This window comes from Megascapheus bottae, chromosome 14 (assembly GCF_031878675.1).
Source record: "Megascapheus bottae isolate mThoBot1 chromosome 14, mThoBot2.hap1, whole genome shotgun sequence".
Taxonomy (NCBI): Eukaryota; Metazoa; Chordata; class Mammalia; order Rodentia; family Geomyidae; genus Megascapheus; species Megascapheus bottae.
Window position 1 is genome coordinate 12,323,189 of NC_143522.1, and position 17,583 is coordinate 12,340,771.

The following is a 17,583-nucleotide window of genomic DNA, read 5'->3' on the forward strand; positions in this document are numbered from 1 at the left end:
GACAGTGCTCAGGCGCTGGCAAAAAAAGTTTTATAATGAAACCTTAGGAATCCATGAGTATTTAAAACTGTTTTAACTTCAATTAAAGCATTGTACTTACAATTTTAGTAATTACAAAGATGAATATCTCAGGAAACTAAAAGGCAGGAATATCTTTTTGTCTTTTATCAGTTTTCCTTAAAATGTTGGATTGCTAAACAGTGACCAGGTACCAATGGTTCACACCCGTAATCCTAGCTACTCAGGTGGCTGAAATCTGAGGATCAGGATTCAACAATGGGCAATAATGTCTGTGTGATTCTTATCTCCAGTAAACTACTCCAAAAAGCCAGAAATGGTGCTGTGGCTCAAATGATAGAGCACTAGCCTGAGCACAAAGAGACACAGGGACAGGACACAGGGACAGCACCCAGGCCCTGAATTCAAGACCCAGGACCAGCTTTAAAATAGATAGATAGATAGATAGATAGATAGATAGATAGATAGATAGATGCATGTATATATATATATTATATATATATATAGCTATATTGTAGTATGTAATAATAAATCTGTGCTATTGTGTTCTGGGCAGCTGTGCTCATTCCAGAAATTAGAAAATGAATCCACATTTTTCTAAAAGTTAACTCAGTTATTTTTCAATGATTATTGCCATGTTATAGGTAGAGATGGAAGATTTTGATGCAAATATTGAAGAACAGAAGGAAGAAAAGAAAGATGCAGAAGAAGAGGAAAACGAACTGGTAGGAGACAGACCAACCACTTTGAGCAAAGTGTCTCATTATTAGAATTATTAAGGAGGGTTCATATTTAGATCCATGGTGGTTTTACTACTTATGATACACACTTTTTAATAGCAAAAGTTCCTATAATCATCTTGAACTTTTAGCTACTTTTGTTTTTCCTGGACCAAGGGAAGCCTGTGTTGTTAAAAATTTTTTAACAGATTGCAAAGAAACTTACCTTTGTACACATCTATCTGTGGGTAGTTTTAGAAGGATACTTTTCAAGAAATTAATTATATTTGAAAGTCATTTTTACATTCCAGCAGAAAAGTCGTACAACCTACCGAACATATACACAGTTGTGTCTCTACTACAAAATCTCAAGATTGAGTTTCTGTCAATGAGCAAATAGATTGGTTACCACTGGCTGCTGGATTTGTTCTGGTTTTTGTTTTTTTTTTAATCCTGTTAAGTGATGGGAAAAATGATTTGACTGTGTAGGCAATGCATTTTACTTAGACTGATTAGAAACTTACATAATATGAGTTTAAAGTTCTTGTGTACCTCCTGTAAATGTTTTTAAAACCTCTGTAGAGATATTTGCCTTATCCTATTATTCAAGAAAATGCAATCTAGAGTTAATCTGACTGTTCAGTGTTTGCTAATGAGGTACAGAGATGAGCAATGCCTTGGAACAGTTGCTTTTTTTTAAATCCAGAGTATTACTTGGTTTAGTTAATACTTCAGTTCTTGGTCAATTTGCTTTTCATACTCCTGAAAATGTAAAAATTGAGAATCCTGATTTTCCTACCCGCGCTAGAGTATATGGAGTCTTCAAGAAGTGGTCCCATTAAACTTACGTGTACTATAGAGGACTCTTAATAGAAACTGTGTTTATATAGAGATGATGTCGACCTCTACATTCCTACATTTTAAATGTGGATTAAAAAATAAGTTAATGGCATTTGAGTCTCAATACGTTTGGTTTTTAAACACAAAATCTTTTTCTTTGAATTAAGTTGTTTTGCTATACATAATCTCAAATACAGGCAAGAAGTTTACTTAAAGGCCCTGCTATCCTGGAATATTGCCAATGACCTTTATAGCTACTTAAAGCGTACATGATAGAAACTGACCATGTGAAAATCTATAGCGTTGTTTACTTTCTGAAGCTGTCTTTTGTGGAGATTTCATTTAGGATGTGGTTTTTAACACTTTATTTGTAGATTGAACTTGGAGCTTCTAATTGAATGTACATTTTTTTTTAATGAAAGGCATTATTGTACTATATTTTCACATCAGAGACCTGGCAAGTAAACCTTAGAATTCCACCCTGCTAGACTTTCATTTCTAAGTATTCTTCCACTTTTTGCAGTGAAAAGATGGCTTGGTTTCAAGGAAGAACAAAATGGTTTCAGCAGGGGGAAACTAACGTTGTTGCTTGTTTACTTTATGTTTAAAAACTTCTCTTAACCCATGCAAAGAGCAGAATCCAAATGTTTTACTATTGGAGTCTATCCCAAGAGTAAAAGATTCTTGGAGAATATTAACCAAAGGGTTAAGAGCAAGTCTCATATTATTCAGACTGTTTTGACAGAATTGTCAGTAAACTTTGCATTTTCTAATATGTACCTATGAATACAACTGGATGAAATCCAAACCTTTCTTAAGAGAATCCTTTTGGGGGAATCACTGGTGTGAGAGTTTGTCTTTATTTGTTGCTTCATTGAATCTAGTAGTGAATTTAGTATGTTTCAGACTTTATATTATTCCAGTTGTGCTTAAGGTTTTAAGATGAGTGTTGAGCTATCACTTACATAAAAGTTTCCTTAGACCTTAACTTTCATCACTACTGTAGCTTTGTCTTGGTTCATTCTAAAAATGTGTTTCAAAAGGATGATGATATAATTTACAACCTGAAATACTATCTAAGTTGAAATGGACTTTAAAGACTAAAAATGTATAAAACTAGGTTTCCTGGAATAATGATGGAACTTAAGTAAACTCACTCATAGAAAAGAAACTATTGTTACGATATCTTCAACATGTTTTCTGATCTAGCTGCATGTCAGTCTGTTCTATAAACTTGCACATTTCCAACCATAGAAATGATACATAAGAGAAAATGCTGACACTTTGGATGAATTTGTCCTGTTTTCTAAGTCCTAATAGTAAAGTTTCTGTATGCTAGGGACCAAAAGAAAAAATGTCTAGTGAAGGAAAAGAGGACTCATGATAAATCACTTGGAACAAGTATACACTTTGTTAGGTGAATAAAGAGAAAAGACATAGTTCATTGTGCACACTGGGTAATTGGAAAATGTTAGTTATCTTATGAAATCTAAGATGTAAGTTGATTGTAGTGATTTCTGGGTTTTCATATACCTAGAAACACAATTCTAAAAGGTATTAGAAATAATAATCTAGTTCACAACTGACCCAAGAGAAAAGCTCTGAAATTGATTCAATAAAATTAGTCTTTGTAAGATCTAACTGGTATATGGATTGAGTCATTTTAAAGTAAGTTTACCTTCATAATTGGGTAGTTGGGTTCAGTAATACTAGTCCTTTTCCCCTCTTTTAAGTACTTAAAATGATACTGATATATCAGTAACTGTTTTGAAGAACATTTTCGACTTCATGGTTATAATCACTTAAATAGCAGTTGTATTTAGAAAATAGTATAGCTAATATTATAAATTATCTGATCTCCAAAGGATATTAATATTGGCACAGTAACTGTACATGCTTTTCATAATAATAATAACTATACAGCTGCTGTTCAGACTACAGTTGTGAGTCCTGAACTGTAGCTGCCACAAAGCACCTTCATGACACTCTCTTGAAGTCACTGTTCTGAAATCTTCAGTGAAGTTTGGCGAATTTGATCATTTAGTTTCTCCAAAGATAATGAGATTGTGTTTTCCCTAAGGATATATATTTATAACTAGCCAGTGGAAACTGAATCCATTCCCAGTTTTAATGCTTTTCCAATTCAAAAGTGTATGCATGTATGTGTCTCTTTCTAACCCTTCGAGCTTCTCTCTGTGTACAATTTAGGGTTACATTCCGAAAAGCAAATGGGAGATGGACACATCTGAGGCAAAGCTAGGTGGGTATTTCTTTTTTCCTGTTTTTATATGTGATACCTGATGGTAATGGTCATAGAGCTTTCCACTATAAGAAGAACAATTTTCCAAAACTTCTGCTTAAAGCAAGATTTTTGGCCTACCTTGCATCCTCCAGTCTACTCCACTAGTTTTTGGTTTGATTAGTAATAAAAAAGAAGTGTTATAAAAGTACTCTTTTCAATACCATTTAATGCTTTTAGAGTAAACAAATAATAAATTTAGTAACAAAATACTGTTGCTTTCAGCATTCATTTTTTTATATTAACGAGAAACGTTGAGGCAAACGTTTCTTAGAAAAAATTAACTGCAGTCCAAGTTGAACCTGTTTTTATGAGTACTTAAGATGATAGTCATAATAAATATTAATTCTTAAAAATTAAAGGACATTTTTGAATAATAAATTTGTTTGGGTATACAGGGAAGTGGATATATAATTCAGAATTTTAAAGATCCCTTTTTATGAGATTCCATTTAAATTTTCCTTAAGTTGTTCTGAGTGCCATAATGTAAACCACTTAAAAGGACTGTCTAAATTACATTTTGGAGTTGTTTACTGTGTGTTTTCCCATCAAATCATATATATTGAATAGATACCTCCTGTATTTCATAGCAATACTATAAAATGCTTTGCCATTTTTTAAAGTTCATTTTACCCAGTTAATTAAGCTACATCAATAAAAACTATAAGAAAACATGGAGACTTTTTGATTTACAAAAGGCCTTACTGATTATAAAGCATGACAATTTCTACATTTCTCTTAATGTCAATACAGAAGTGAAGTAATCATCTAAGTATCTTCATTTAATAACATGAACCGAGCACTTAGCTCCTTCACTGACCTCAGGAAATACATCTTGCACACACTTGTATGGGTCCTATTTTCCCTTGTGCCCAACTGCTTGGTTTACCACTTGATGTTGACCAGGCCCCATCTGAGAAAAATAGGTACACAAACTGTAGTATTAATATTCTGTTGGTACAGGTGCCTTACTGTAAAATCTTTACAAAAAAAAAATGGGCAGGAAGCAGTGGTTCACGCCTAGAATCCTAGCTACTCAAGAAGCTAAGATCTGAGGATCATGGTTAAAAGCCAGCCCAGGCATTAAAGAACTTGAGGCTCTTATCTTCAATTAACCACTAGAAAATGGGAAGTGGGGCTGTGGCTCAGGAATAGGACAGTAGCCTTGAGCTGAAGAACTCAGGGACAGTGCCCAGGCCCAGGGGTAGGGTGGTAGCCTTGAGCTGTGAAGAGCTCAGGGACAGCACCCAGGCCCAGAGTTCAAGCCCCATGACCCAAAAGAAAAATTGAGGGTATGTTAAATAAAAATTATACTCAGTCCAGTCTTTTTAATCTTCTCTCTGGGAAATCTTAATTTCCTTCCTTAACTCTTAAGCTCTTACATATTTAACAATTAAATATAAAGTATTTAGGAAAGTGATGATAATAAATTAATTTTTAAAATAAAATGCTCTGGTCCTGCTTATTTTGATATTAAATTAGCTCCATTTAAAGTTCTGTACTTTTTAAATAACCTGTAAGACTTTACAGATCATTTCTTCTGGTGCTCTAAACAGTGATTATCTTCCGGACAAAGAGAAATTGTAAAAATGATTATAAATGTGATAAATATTTTAGCTAACATATTTTCAAAGGTCTTATGTAAAACATAATTTGTGATAGGGTTTCACTAAACTAGAGCCAGTTCGTTTTGTATATTCATTTCTAGTTTTTAAGGAAAAAAGAAAATGGCATTCAGTTATGATGAATGTTCAAGAAAATAGGAATACTGGTATCAACTTCTTGGGGTGGGGAAGGAATTTGGCATATCTACCACTTACTTCTCAGAAAATACATCTTATACAATTCCATCAGTTTTAAAGACAATATTACACAATAAATTGCATAAGTGGATTTCTTACATAAATCATTTTTCAGCTATTGACACTGAACATCTGGAAATGAATCTAGAAAAAAAATCTAGAGGTTTTGCAGCTGAGTCTTTGCTTGTTCTTAATGGGAGTAACAATGATGTTTTCTATAAGGACTTGCATACTGCACTATTGTATTGTCTTAAGAGCTAATCCAGCTATGGAGGAAGGCGAATTGAATGTGAGCCTTAACAGTGCATGCTTCTTTGAGATTGGTCCATTGAGCCAGTTGAGAAGAAGTTTCTCCTCTTAACCTATGAAGATCTTCAGCTGAATTAGCACATATATATTGCCTCCCTATCATAACAAATGTAGTGTTTGCCTACCAAGTGTAACTTACTTTTCGGAGTACCAACATTCTTTCATTATTCTTGGTAACAGGATCATGCTGGATGGGCACATACTGACCTTTAGCAGTGTTACTTGTGAGAGAAAGGGGTGAAACTGGGGAACTTAGACTTACAAATGAATCTACTAATAAGAAAGTGCTTACCTATAATATTTCAAACAGCTGTTTGGATTTCACTGCAGATTCTTGGTCTCTGCTCAGTGTATAGTTCTGCCTGTGTAGTTTAAAACAGTTTGGGACAGGACTGAGTTATATCTGGCATCAGGGTCAGGAAGTTGTTAAAAGCTGTCTGTCCACGTCAGTCACACCTGACTGCTTCTTCCCACCTGGGACACAGGCACCCTAATACATAGGTTGGATATTATGTGACATCAGAGGCTGGGATTCAGGACTGAGGGCATTTAAACTCAAAAACAGGATTTTAGTTTCTCAGACTGTAAGAACTAGAATATTTAAGACAATCACCACTCTAATTTAAGTTCTCTGTGTGAAATATTTTGGTTTTCCTCATCTCAGTATCATTTGTGTATACTTAAGAGTTGTATATTGACATTCTGCAAACTCATCTCTTCAGAATTAGAATGTAATTATTTGTACAGGCACAAAAACCTATGTTCACCATGAACAAATTTCAAATATTATCTATAGAAAATGCATAGTTGTATCTAAAGAATTCTTGCGTTATGTTAGAATAATATACACTGTTTTAAAGATTTGGTAAAATTTTGTGACCTACCAAGTTGGATTTAAAGTTTCATCTTCATCTTAAAACTTTATCTTTTGAAACTCAGATCTCTAACAATCACTAGCATGAGTGTTTTGGATGCCAAACTTCTGTAATTAACACCCCAGATTCCTCTTCCCTCACCCTCTATCATTCATCTGTGTGTTTAGGTTTCTAGTATGCCATATGAATGAACTGCAAGCCTTTCTTTAGCCCCAAAAGGAAACTATAATATGCTTGCAGAGTAAAATTTCAAATAAAATGAAGGTGCTGTGACTAGAAATGCATGCTGTATTGGATTTCATGTTGCAGATATAGATCTGATCTGTACCTAGTGTATGAGGAGAAGTTCTTGCAGTTTTTCATGCTGCCTTTATGTGCTATTGCCTGCCAGGCTTTATTCTTGGAATTAAAGTGTGAATTTTTTTTCCTTTGAAAATATGTTAATGTCAAAGTTGATCGTGTTAAGTTTGGAAATCCATCGAGGTTTATTTAATACATGGGTTGGGACTTCCTACTCTTCTATTAATACTGTTACACTATTGAACTGAGATGAGATTAATTTTATTGCTTATAGGACCTCATTGATGTTCTAATGCCATATCCTGTGTCCCTGTGCAGTCAAGGGGCCACAGGTGTTATCATGTGTAGTATGGTCTATAGATAGAGCCATTTGGTATAGCATGTAGTTCGTAGAGGAAATAGAATGTTAGTTCTATGGAACCTATTCAAACAAGATGATAAAATGTTCTTGAGTTTTGTAAAGTGTATTGTCATTTGCCTTTCTGATGTTTTATTTTGTTTTTCAATGAAATTGCTTTCAATGGGCGGGGGAGGGGTAGGGATTTAGAACCTAATAGTTTTGCTACATATGCAAAATCTTTCTGGTTTTTAAAACTTACATAGTCATGTGAGAAACTTGTATATTTGAAGCATAAATTCACCCTCCTTACCACTGCTTCCATTGCACTTTCCTTTTCATATCAAGTTCTGTCCAACTTGGTGCCTTAAAGACTTCTGTTACATGTACTTGGTATCCTTCATGGAGTTCAATGAAGTGTGGTTATTGCGTTTTTCTGAAGTTTTCAGGCTTTTCTTAATAATAGCATGTTTATATAGCTTCAAGTGATTCAAAAGCTTAGTGCCTCACCTTAGCTAAAAATGCCTATAACTCATTTCTACTTCTGTATTCAAAATCTATATTAAACAATAAAAAAGATAAAACATGCTTTCCTATATTCCAAGACTTCTAAATGTACAATTCCTTTTATTTGACTATAGTTGTTAATCCTTACGAGGTCTTATCCTTTCATTCAGAGTTCAAAAAGAAATATCAAATCTCATCACTTTGCTAAGGAACCCTTAACCTCAGTATGGTCAAGAGTACTTCATGGTATATCAAAAGTAGCAACCTCATACAGTCATCTTATTAATAAACATTAACTTATGGTGATTATTCTGAGAGCCACCAGAATTCTAGAAACTGTTCATCTAAAGTCATCTTAGGTTTAGCCATTAAATTCTTCATGTTACTTGCTTTTTGTATGACACAGTATCACAAATGATTGAACATTAAATGAGTTACATTGTATTGAAGGAAAAAACAAGAATGAAAGGTACTATCATTAGGAAAACCCAACTTTTCATTTTCCTTCAGAACATAAGAGCTAGCATAAGATTTTTGTGAGAGTAGCAGGAAGGGTGGCTTGGAGACGATGGTAGCATAAGACTGCCAGCAGGAACACCAAACAGACTATCGAAATGGCAGAGATCTTCTTGTTATCTCAGCCCAGAAGATAGTTTGGATCTGCAAGTGATGCTGTACTAACAAATTGGATATGCCCTCTGAAAGTATCCCAGCCTTCCTTTTCCTTTGTTTGTGTGTTGTATGGAAATTCACAATCTTTCTTAATGCTGTGGCTCTGTGTTTGTCCCTCAGACAAGTTGGATGGCTTGAGGACTGGCACTAAAAGGAAACGTGACTGGGAGGCGATTGCCAGCAGAATGGAAGATTATCTTCAGCTCCCTGATGATTATGAGACTCGTGCTTCTGAGCCTGGGAAGAAGAGGGTAAGAAACTTTCAGGAATTGCCAACAGATGAAGGGCTCATTTAAGCATCTGGTTGTAGAAAGATTTAAGCAGATAATCACATGAATGCTATTTTAAGAGCAGTTTGAGGGAAGGCATTTGTGGACCTGGGCACTGTCTCTTGAGCTTTTTTAAACCCCAGTACCACTTCCAGTTTGAGGGTGGTTAATTAGAGATGAGAATCTCAAGAAACTTTCCTGCCCTGGCTGGCTTTGTTCCACCACCCTTAGATCTCAGCCTGTTGAGTAGCTAGGTTTACAAGTGTGAGCCACAATTAAACTATTTTATATTACATGTTCAGAAAAGCAGTCATGCCTGGCAGATTTCAGATCAAAACATACAAGTAACTAAAAAGTGAAGAACAGAAGCACAACCTGTAAGAGTTGGTAGTATCCAGTTGTATCATTTTGTCATTGGACAAAAGAGCCAGATATGGAGTAGGATACTGAAGAGAGTCTGTGGGACTACCTAATGATTGAATATATGAAAGGTCTCAGGGCAAATGGGATCGTATGACTACTTCACATGTGTGTCATTTCCTGAGAAAGAGCAGTCTAGAGAATCATAATTTGACTTGATTGAGGGACCAATTGAATTAGAAGACTAAGTTGACTGTTGGCTATACAAGTATGAAATTCATTGAAAATAATCAGACTAAAACAATAAATTTGAGAAAATGCTATTTAAAACCACAAGACCAGCTGAGTGCTAGTGGCTCACGTCTATAGTCTTAATTACTCAGGAGCCTGAAATCTGAGGGTCACAGTTCAAAGCCAGCCTTGGCAATAAAAGATATTGATATTTGTACCAACTTAAAAGTGGGGGAGGGGGGGCCTGGAGTTTGGCTTAGTGGTTAAAGTGCTTGCCTAGCATGCACAAAGACCCAGGTTCAATTCCATGGTACCACATACATAGAAAAAAGCCGGAAATGGTGCTGAGGCTCAAGTGGTAGAGCTCTAGCCTTGAGAGAGTCCAAGGACAGTGCTCAGGCCCTGAGCTCAAGCCCAGGACTGGCAAAAAAAAAAAAAAAAAAGTGGGGTAGGGGAAGCAGAGGAGAGGAAAAAGGGTGTGAGAAGTGGGTGTGAGAAAGTTCACAGTTGTATAATGTTAGCCTTGAGCAGAAAAGAAGTAAGAGACCTTAAGTCCAAGCCCCAGTACAAACAATAAAGCCATGAGGCCAAATTATCTTGCCCAAAGAGAAAGTGTAACTAGAAAAGAGAAAAGCATGCAAAAATTTAGAGTCTAAATAGGTGTGTTTACCCCTCCTCCACATTGGAACGGACAACTTGGACACTGTCCTTGCGCTTCTTTTGCTCAAGGCTTTCGATCTACCGCTCTGAGCCACAGCCCCACTTCCTGCTTTTTCTGAGTAAATTTTTGGAGTCTCATGGACTTTCCTACCCAGGCTGGTTTGTGATCCTCAAATCTCAGAGCCATTTTTTTTCCTTTGTTGGTCGTGGAGCTTGAACTCGGGGCCTGTGTATTGTCCCTGAGCTTTTGTGCTCAAGACAGCACTCCACTTTGAGGCACAACTCTGCTTCTGGTTTTTTAGTGATTAATTGGAGATAAGTCTCCCTGTCTCTTCTGCCTGAGCTGACTTTGAACTATGATCCTCAGATCTCAGCCTCCTGAATAGCCAGGATGACAAGCGAGAGCCACCAGCACCCAGCTTATCCAATATAAGAATTGTTCATTTTTAAATTGTGCAAAACATATTGAGAACAGAATTAACTGGTCATTAGATATGGCCTTTGGAGATGGTTATGTTTTTTTTAAAGAGATGAGAGATAGAAGGCAAGTAGTGATAATTTTTTGGAAGAAGTCTTGCTATGAAGGAGCAGAAATGAAACCAGGACATGAGATGGGTCTTCTATGTAGATTCTGAATTCACTACAAGTGATTAATGTGTATCTTTTAAGCAAAATGAAAAATGAATAGTTTTATTATGTGTTAAGGTTTCTTTTTTTTTTTCCAGTTAATTAATTATGTCAATAATGGGGTTTGAAACCAAGGCTTTGTATTTATTATGTTGTACTTTACCACTTGAGCTATACTCCAGCACAGCTTTTTTTTTTTTTTTTTTTTTTTTTCGCTAGTCCTGGTCTTGAGTTATGGGCCTGAGCACTGTCCTTAGGCTTTCTCAAGGCTAGAGCTCTACCACATGAGCCACAGTGCCACTTCTGACTTTTTCTGTGTATGTGGTACCAAGGAATCAAACCTGGGGCTCTGTGCATGCTAGGCAAGCATACCACTAGGCCAAACTCCTGGGCCACCAGCACAGCTTTTTGCTGGTTATTTTGGAGATGAAATCTTCTGGCCCTGGCTGGCCTCAAACCTCAATCCTCCAGATCTCAGCCTCTTGACTAGCTAGGATTATAGGAATGAGCACCATTACCTGGCTAATCCACCTGGACTTATTGGAATACCGTTTATTTTAAAGGATTACCTGGTTGCCATTGTTTATACAGTCACTTATCACCCTGTCCCTTAATGACGATACCAGTACTATCTCATTTTTGTTGAAAGTGCAAGTACTATGATGAAAATCATTGTGCATATATCTTGGCATCTTTTCCTCCTCTGGTCTCTCACTACATGGGCCAGGCTGGACCCCTAAGACTGCCTCAATGTTACATTAAATGAATGCTACCATAGCAGCTCATGTCTTTTCTTTGTTTTCCTTTTTATTTCTTTTATGCCAATCCTGTGGCTTGAACCCATGGCCTAGGTGCTGTCCTTGAGTTCTTGTGCTCAAGGCTAGTGCTCTACCATTTGAGACACAGCTCTACTTTCAGCTTTTTGATTTTTGTTTTGTTTTATTTTGGTTTTTTGTTTTGTTTTGTTTTTTGTTTTTCCAGAGCTGAGGACCAAGGGCCTTGCCAGGAGAAGGCTCTTCTGCTGAGCTAAATCTCCAACCCCGGGTTCTTTGTTGTTGCTGTTGGCTTTAGCACTATCCTTGGGCTTTTTCCTCAAGGCTAGTGCTCTACCACTTGAACCACAGCACCGCTTCTTGGCTTTTCTATTTATGTGGTACCAACAAGTCAAAGCCCGGTCTTTGTACATGCTAGGCAAACACTCTACCACTAGGCCAAACTCCTGGCCAAACTCTTTGGTGTTTAATTGGACACAAGAGTTTCACAGACTTTCCTTCTAGTGCTGTCTTAAAACTGCAATCCTCAAATATCAGGATTAGCTAGGGTTACAGGTGTGAGCCAGTGGCACCCATTGGTAACTTCCCCCTCCCCACCTACTCCCCCAGTTCTGGGGCTTGAACTTGGGGCCTGGGCTTTTTCAAAGCTAGTGCTCTAGCACTTGAGCCACAGCACCACTTCCCACTTTTTCTAGGTATGTGGTACCAAGGAATCAAACCCAGGACTTTGTGCATACTAGACAAGCACTCAGCCACTAGGCCATGCTCCCAGCCAGGGGCAACTTTTTGTAAATATATCTATAGTTTGAAAGCTTTAAGTCATGGAATATGATATGTGTTATGTATGTGTTTGATAGATGTAGGCTGAGAAGTGTGGCCTAGTGGTAGAGTGCTTGCCTAGAATGCACGAAGCCCTGGGTTCAAGTCCTTGGTACTCCATGCACAGAAAAAGCCAGAAATGGAGCTATACCTCAAGTGATAGAGCTCTAGCCTTGCGAAAGCTCAAGGACAGTGTTCGGGCCCTGAGTTCAAGTCTGAGGACTAGGGGCAAAAAAAGTGTTACAAATCTCAAAAATACCCCCATGAAAATAGAATTGACACACAGGTATTCAAGAAGCCTTTTCTAAGCTGAAAGTCAATTTCTTCTTCTTGTATCTTAGTGTTTTAAATTACACGCGTCAAATTTAAAGACTTAAATGAAGTCTGTGCATGAGTCGTTTTTTTTTAGAAATTTATCTCCAGTAATTTAATATAGCATAAGTGCATATTAGAGATGTGAACAGTCATTTCAAAAATACTTTAATTCCATCTTTTAAATTCTTAGTCGTTTATAGTGTACTCATGCTTGTTTTTATTTATTTTTTAAATTTATTTCACAGTGATTAGGATCTACCCAGGGCCTGTACATGCCAGCAAGGACCCTACCACTGATCAACACACCCTCATTATGCTTATTTTAAAAGTGATTACACATCACCCATGCCACCCTCATCATTACTGTGCAGGGGGTGATACCATGCTCTTGAATCTTCAGAACTGAATAAATGTTTCCTCATTAAAAAAAAAAAAAAGTGGTTACAATCTTTCTCTTCTATCCCATTTTCTCCACTTCATCTGAATTTTAAAGTCCTGGAATCTGAAGTGCAAATTCAAAAGTAGTTGGGTATGGGGCCGGGAGTTTGGCCTAGTGGGAGAGTGCTTGCCTAACATGCACAAAGACCCAGGTTCGATTCCTCGGTACCACATACATAGGGAAAAGCCAGAAGTGATACTGGGGCTCAAGTGGTAGAGCTCTAGACTTGAGAAAGCCCAGGAACAGTGCTCAGGCCCTGAACTCAAGCCCAGGACAGGCAAAAAAATAAATAAAAATAAGAAGATAGTTGGGTATGTTTGTTCACCATATTTACACACAATGCAGAGTCAAGTATTATCAGTTTACCCCCACTATTGATACTGCCTTACCTTCTCTTTGACTGCTTGATGATTACTGTTCAGAGAAGTTTAGGTCCAGGTGCTGGTGGCTTACACCTCTGTAATCCTGGCTACTCAGGAGGCTGATCTGAGGCTTGAGGTTCAAAGCCAGCCTGGGCACCAAAGTGCCTGAGACTTTCAATTAGCCAACATAAAACTGAAAGTGGTGATGTGGCTCAAGTGTTAGAGCACTAGGTTTGAGCTGAAGAGCTCAGGAACAGGGCCCAGGCTCAGAGTTCAAGTTTCAGGGCCAACAAAAAAGAGAGGTGGTGTGGGGAGCAGGAGTTTGGCCTAGTGGTAGGGTGCTTTCCTAGCATGCACGAAGACCCGGATTTGATTTCTTGGTACCACATACATAGAAAAAAGCTGGAAGTGGTGCTATGGCTCAAGTGACAGACCACTAGCCTTGAGAAAAAAAAAATAACGACAGTGCTCAAGTCCTGACGAGAGAGAGGGGAGGGAGAGAGGGGGGGAATCTAGGAATTGCATTACAAATTTAGCAAATGCTTAAAGAGTTATTTTACCTTAGTGCAAAAATGTATTTGCAAGTTCAGTGTAAAGAGCATGGAGTTTTAAAAGGCCTCTGTCCTTGCCAAAGCCATACTTAAATTACAGTCATTGTAGACTTTGGTACTGTGTACTACAAACAACAGTGTCAGTTTGAACTTCTAGAGACTGATATGTTTTTAAAGCTTGTTAACATGTAAGACTATTTACTTTAAAAAAAAAAAAAAGCCAGTATGAGCTGGCACATGGCTCCCATTTGTAATCCTAGCTACTCAGAGGCAAGATCTGATGGTTATGTTTGAAGCCAGCTCGGCAGGAGTGTTTGTGACTCTTATTTCCAGTTGATCACCAAAAAAGCCAGAAGTGAAGTTGTAGCTGAAGTGGTAGAGCAGCACTAGCCCAAACCAAAAAATGGCTCAGGGACATCTTTCAGGCCCTGAGTTCAAGCCTCAGTACTAGCATCAAAAATAAAAAAATAGAACCACACTAGTAGGAAATATCTCTGGTTTATGTATCAGCAATAATCTTTTCTTTTCCTTTCTTTTTTCTTTTTGCCAGTCCTGGGCCTTGAACTCAGGGCCTGAGCACTGTCCTTGGGCTTTCTCAAGGCTAGAGCTCTACCACTTGAGCCACAGCACCACTTCTGGCTTTTTTCTATGTATGTGGTACCGAAGAATCAAACCCAGGTCTTCATGCATGCTAGGCAAGCGCTCTACCACTAGGTCAAACTCCCAGTCCCTCAGCAGTAATCTTAACCATACCAATTGAGAGAGTGACTCTGGTATGGTTAAGGATACTGCTGAGTGGAAGTAATAAAATTATTTCCCTGTTTTCTCCCTAAGGTTAAATTTCAAGAAATATTTGTTGTGTACTTGGTCAAAGATGTATGTAGTCCACATTTAGTGTGCATGGAGAATAGGGAAGACAACCTAAGAGGGTAAATTACACTATACAGTGTGGAAATTCAAAAGTGCACATTAATTAGTTAGCAAATGAAAGGATGGAAAAAGCAGGGGAGTATGTCTAGACTCATTTCAGATGGGCAAGAATAGGGAAAAGATGTTTCTGGCCTTGAGACTAGTGCATGTAAATTACAGAGTTGTGAAATGGCCTCATGTGCTGCGACCTTGAAGTAAGTGTATTGCTTGTATAAAATGTTAGACACTGGCCTGAGTTGCCATAGAATCAGTGGGCTGATCAAGTGGGACTTCCATGCTTGGACTTTATACTAGATCTAGGGGAAGAGTTTAAGTAGGGGAGAGTCACAATCATGCATGTTTTAGGAAGGTCACTGTGGCAGAATGGAATGGAGGTGATAAATCGGAAAACTAGCCGAGATTAGTGCTTCAGGTTAAAAAAGAGAGAGAGAGGGGTCTATGAGTAAAGAGGACAGAACTGAGCTGGTAGCTGAACTGCTCAGAAGTGTGAATGATTAGAACTTGGTGATTGACCAAGGCTTTTCCTCTGTGACTTGGGATGAATGGTTTATTTTCCCAGCTCTTTTGAGTTAATTTTCAATGATTTTTTTTAACTTTTTAGACTCATACTTTGCACAGTGTGTGTGTGTGTGTGTGTGTGTGTGTGTGTGTGTGTGTGTTGGTTGGTTTTGTTTTTGTTTTGTACAGCCTAATGCTATGTTCTCTTTAGGTGAGATGGGCAGACTTGGAAGAAAAGAAGGATGCAGATAGGAAAAGGGCCATAGGTTTTGTGGTCGGACAGACTGATTGGGAGAAAATCACAGATGAAAGTGGTCACCTGGCTGAAAAAGCCCTCAATCGAACCAAATATATATGACACTTAGTTTTTGAATGGAGTCATTGTTCCTCTAAGGTAAGTAAGTAGCCTACTGTGTGGTTGCTTCAAAGGGTTTAGGTGAAGAAGATAACATGTTTTGCTAAAAATGCTGTTTCCTAGTTCTGGAGTAAGTAGCTAATAGTTGCTAATGTCTAATGTTCATAATATGGGATATTAGAAAAGAGCACTTTTCTGTACTCTGACTTATTTCTAAAAACATTGGACTTGGGGACAGCTTGATTTGTGTGGATTCGGGAAGGGTGGAATCATGTTAGGACACTGAGCTTTCTGCCTCTTTCCTGTTATGACAATGTTGTCTTCTCTTCGCAGGTGCCCGTTTTGAGGTGATCTGAAGCCAAGTCCTCATGGAGCGTCCTGTGTGTCACCATGCTTCCACAGATCAGTTTTTATTTTGTTTCTACTAGTTTTGTTTTTTAAAGTTCTCTGGTATCCCCAAAAGATTTTAGAATCTTGCTGTACCCAAGCAAGACATTAAGGTTTCTTTTTAACTGTTTTGGGGAGGGCAAGATAGCATACCTGCCGAAGCCAGGGGATCTACTGGAGGATTCCGAAGGACTGTTTCCTCCATTGTACAGTATCACAGACTATGTCATCCTTGCTTTGTGGCTGTTTTGTTTTTTTACTGTATGTAACTGGTAGCTGATTGTACTACAATTAAAAACAATAAACTTTCACAATAAAGCCAATAAGATTCATGGGCTATACAACATGGGCCCTTTTCTCTTATTTTTAAAATTTTATTGTTTTTTTAAAAATATATGTCCTTATTATAGGCAAGGTGAACTTTCCCAAACTCTTTCCCATTGTATATTGTATAGCTCAATGGTTCCATAAAACATGAACCGATTTACAAGATTCAGTGATACTCGAAACACTCATTTTGTTTTAAAAGTTGATTTCTTTGTTGATCTTTGTGCTTTAAAGACAGAGACAAAGTTCAAATGTTTATCAGTTCATCAGAGAATGTTTTATATTTTTAACTGTGTGTGTGTGTGTGTGTGTGTGTGTGTGTGTGTGTGTGTGTGTGCGTGAGTAGTAGTAGTAGTGATTCTCCCTCTCTTGTTTGGTTCTCCCTTTTTCGTTACCGTATGCTTTGATTTTTTTTTTCCTTTATCTAGATTGGAATCCTAGTGAAGCAGAGCTTATGTGCTCCAGAGAACTCAATAATTGCCTTATTTTGAACTGGAGTTGATTTTTAAATCAAAGTCACTAGGAAGGAATATGGAGATGCAGAGCCCTCTGGCGTGTCACTTTAAGCCTGTCAAGCTTTCAGACTCATGCCACACTGCTTGCTTTTGTTGAAAAGTGTGGCGTCTGTATGGAATTTCCTTTCTTGTGGATAATACCAGGTACAACCCAGAACAGAGCTAAAACCCAAATATTCATCTTTAAACACAGAAAGGGAACAGCTTTCCCTTTTACATTCTGCAGAGAAAAATGTCATCTTGGAAGTGGGGCTGTGGTTCAAGGGGAAGAGCAATAGCTTTGAGCTGAAGAGCTCAGGGACAGAGGCCCAGAGTTCAAGCCCCACAAAAGAAAGAAGGAAGAAAGGAAGGAAGGAAGAAGGAAAGAAAAGAAGGAAAGAAAGAAAAATGCATCTTCTGGCATGAAAGAAGATAATTGAAGAACTGTCTTCAAAAGGCCATTTCAAATTTGTGAGCTAGCTCAGCAACTTGTAAATGTGTTCACTGA

The 17,583-nt window shown here is 37.6% G+C and overlaps 1 protein-coding gene across 4 annotated transcripts in view; it reads left to right on the top strand.

The window, feature by feature from the left end:
* Nucleotides 1-16,598, top strand: part of Ylpm1 (YLP motif containing 1) — a 69,072-nt gene extending 52,474 nt beyond the window's left edge. For 3 of the 4 annotated variants that reach the window (XM_090344483.1, XM_090344487.1, XM_090344485.1), the window contains 5 exons: nt 663-743; nt 3,786-3,837; nt 8,799-8,929; nt 15,724-15,906; nt 16,201-16,598. In XM_090344483.1, coding sequence (XP_090200609.1) covers nt 663-743; nt 3,786-3,837; nt 8,799-8,929; nt 15,724-15,870 — 411 coding nt within the window. In that variant the 3' untranslated portion in view covers nt 15,871-15,906; nt 16,201-16,598. Of the gene's footprint in view, nt 1-662; nt 744-3,785; nt 3,838-8,798; nt 8,930-15,723; nt 15,907-16,200 lie in introns of those variants that run through there. The other variant, XM_090344486.1, reaches the window with a different exon arrangement.
* The last annotated feature ends 985 nt before the right edge of the window (nt 16,599-17,583 follow it).